Source organism: Echinops telfairi, unplaced genomic scaffold (assembly GCF_000313985.2).
Source record: "Echinops telfairi isolate 266 unplaced genomic scaffold, ASM31398v2 ScPeMD7_7465;HRSCAF=8503, whole genome shotgun sequence".
Lineage (NCBI taxonomy): Eukaryota > Metazoa > Chordata > Mammalia > Afrosoricida > Tenrecidae > Echinops > Echinops telfairi.
The window spans coordinates 9,892,369-9,895,269 of NW_022111365.1; the positions used below are offsets into that span (position 1 = coordinate 9,892,369).

At 42.7% G+C, this 2,901-nt stretch overlaps 1 protein-coding gene across 1 annotated transcript in view; it reads left to right on the plus strand.

The window, feature by feature from the left end:
- Nucleotides 1-2,901, plus strand: part of VSTM4 (V-set and transmembrane domain containing 4) — a 152,637-nt gene that overhangs the window by 103,339 nt on the left and 46,397 nt on the right. The window contains exon 6 of the mRNA XM_004716254.2: nucleotides 747-1,011. Coding sequence (XP_004716311.1) covers nucleotides 747-1,011 — 265 coding nt within the window. The remainder of the gene's footprint in view (nucleotides 1-746; nucleotides 1,012-2,901) is intronic.

The window sequence follows — 2,901 nt, forward strand, 5'->3', positions numbered from 1 at the left end:
TTTGTTTTTTTGTTTTTAATGATTTAATAAACAATTTGCAAATTAGAGGAATGTTTCCCTCACGCAAGAGAATCTTGCTTTCATAGATTTCAGAGATTTAAGCATTGAAGAGTTAACCCCCAAAGTCTGTGGTTCAAATACACCAGCGCTCCTCTGGAGAAAGATTTATAAAGCTGCTCTGGTAAAGATTTATAAAACTTTAGAAACCCTACATATGTCACTATGAGTAGGAATCAACTCTGTGGCAATGGGCTTGGGCTATTTTATTTCAGTAACTTGCTTAAAGCGTACAGGTTTCAAGATACTCGACGACTGTGTTAACATGAAAACGGTATCTCCCAGGGAGATTTGGCCTTCCACCCACTTGCAGTCTCAACTTGTAGAAATTTAAATGAAAAAAAAAAAGCCTGTGTTTTGTTTTCTTTCATTTTTTCCCATTAAATCATACAGATACATTTTTTTGTTATTGTCTGCTCTTGGAACATGAAAGAGAAGTCTATTTGAAAGTTTGGGTGAGAGATAAAAAAACAAAAAGCAAACTAGGAGGCTTCGTCTTTAGATTATGAATCACCACGACAACTAGTCATCTTGGTCCAGGTGTCAGTACTGGACCTCCGAGGGCCCTGGGTATAAGCCTGGATTGAATCCAGCCTAAGTACCTTGTGAGCCACACAAATTACTGCTTCCTGAACCTTTCCCCTTTGGTGCAGTGTATTTGACTTCCCCGGGATCTTTTTCTTCCACAGCTCTGGGGAAACTGTCACCAGCCTGGCCAGCTTAGCCCCACTGCAACCCAAGAAAGGCAAGAGGTGGAAGGAAAAAGCTGATGTTCCTCCTGAAGTCCCAGCCAAAGGTATGCAGCTGGCCAACAGTTTCCCGTGTAGTGACTGTCGGGTGCTGTCAAGTCAGTTCCAGCTCATAGAAAACTTACGCATGACAGAAGGAGACACTGCCCGGTTATTTGCCAGCTTCACAGTTGTTCGAATGTTTGACCCCTTTGCTGTGGCCACTGTGTGGTCACTATATTATCGAGGGTCTTCTTTTTCACTGCCCCTCTACTTTACAAAGCACGATGTTCCTCATTAGGGACTGGTTTCTCCTGATAATATGTTCAAAATACGTTCCACAAAGGTCTCACCATCCTTGCCTCTAAGGAGCAATCTTTTGTGCTTCATCCAAGAAAGATTTGTTTGCTCTTCCCTCAGTCCATGATACTTTCAATAGTCTTTGACCACACCACATGTAGGCCACCATAATTGACCTAGTGGTATCTAGGTTTTGCTATGGTATAGATAATACAGTGACATGGCATTGAAGATTATATAGTTTGAGACCTCACCTAGATTCTGAACATACGGTGCTTGACTATTTAGCCTCAGCCCTTAGGCTAGGGGGTGGCAAACTGCTGCTCTTGAGCCATATGTGACTCTTTTGGTACATATATGTGGCTCAGAAGGAAGACAGAAAATGAAAATAAAAGTATCACTGTTTAATTTTCAGATAATGGTGATTTCATTTGATTGTAAAAAATATATTTATGGCTATCAAATACATTTTAAATTGTTATGAGGGACAGGATTGCCTTTTCTGTCTAAAATTTTGCTAACCTGCCCTAGGCCATTGAACCAGCAAAACTTCAGCAGTGGGAAGGACCAGCCTCCATTGAATGAATGTGGTATTATTCCCTTTGAGCTATTGAAAGTCTGTCCATGTTGGGCCGAGGGCAGGGCTATCAGAAACATATTTATCTATTCAAGGATTCTCTGGTTTTATAAAGATGCAAACATAGATGACAGTTCACTACAGATACATTCAGGAGAGAAAGTGAGTTCACTCTGTGACTCCGACAATCATCTGGGGAAGTCTAATTGAGGAAGATGGGCGATTGTGGGGAAAGAATGCCCAAGAAAACTGAGGCTTGTCCATATTAGATCCTAAAAGAACAGTGACCTTTTTAGGCGCAGTTCATGCCTCACACAGTTTGAAATAGAGTTAAGAGTTCAAGGATTTCTCAGATCAACGATTTAATAACAAGATATAAGAAATGTCATTCCTAAATTGTGACTTCCTAGGAAGGAACAATTGGAATCCCATAGTGGTAAAGGCTGACCCAGACTATGGAAAGGGGCTGAAGGGCATAGTCATGTTAGGGAGGAAGGAGAGTGCAGATCTGGGAGTGAAGGGATCAGAGAACACAACTCTGAGTCAGTATTAATTACACTGTTCTATTGCCTAATCAAAGAGCCTTGGTGGTGCAGTGGTTTAGCGTTGGACTGCTAACTACAAGATCAGCAGTTTGACACTACCAGCTGCTGCTTATGAGAAAGATGAGCTTTCTACTTCCTTAAAGAGTTACAGTCTTAGAAACTCAGCAGGAGCAGTTCTACCCTGCCCTATAGGGTCGCTACCAGTCTACATTGACTAGTGGCAGGGAACTTTGGGGGTTTATTGTCCTATTCAATCCTAAAAATCAGACCTAGGAATTTAGGTGATGGGGCCTGCTTGAATGGGGAGGTTTTCTGGCTTTTAAGGTCAAGGTCAAGTTCCAGCTCATATAAGAACTGGTATTGGGGAGAGCCTTTGTTTCTTCCTGTGTTATATGGGCACAATAAGAACCCCCTTAATTAGGTTATATGGCACCTCTGAGGATTGAAGATCACTTAAATTGGTGGTTCGCATTTTCAGTCAGGAGGGAGCCTCTGAGGGCAGACAAAGGCCCCTGCCTTTCTCCAGGCCTGGCCCCTTAGTATGCAGCAGTGCTTTTGCAGGGCGGCTCTGTTGAGCTAGCTGTGGGAAATGAAGGCACATCAAGACGAGGCCCTTCTGAGGGCCTCCTTATGGCTAGGAGTCAAGTGCTGGAGCCTTCCCTGGCTATAGAAAGGGTCAGGAGTTTTCACTCAT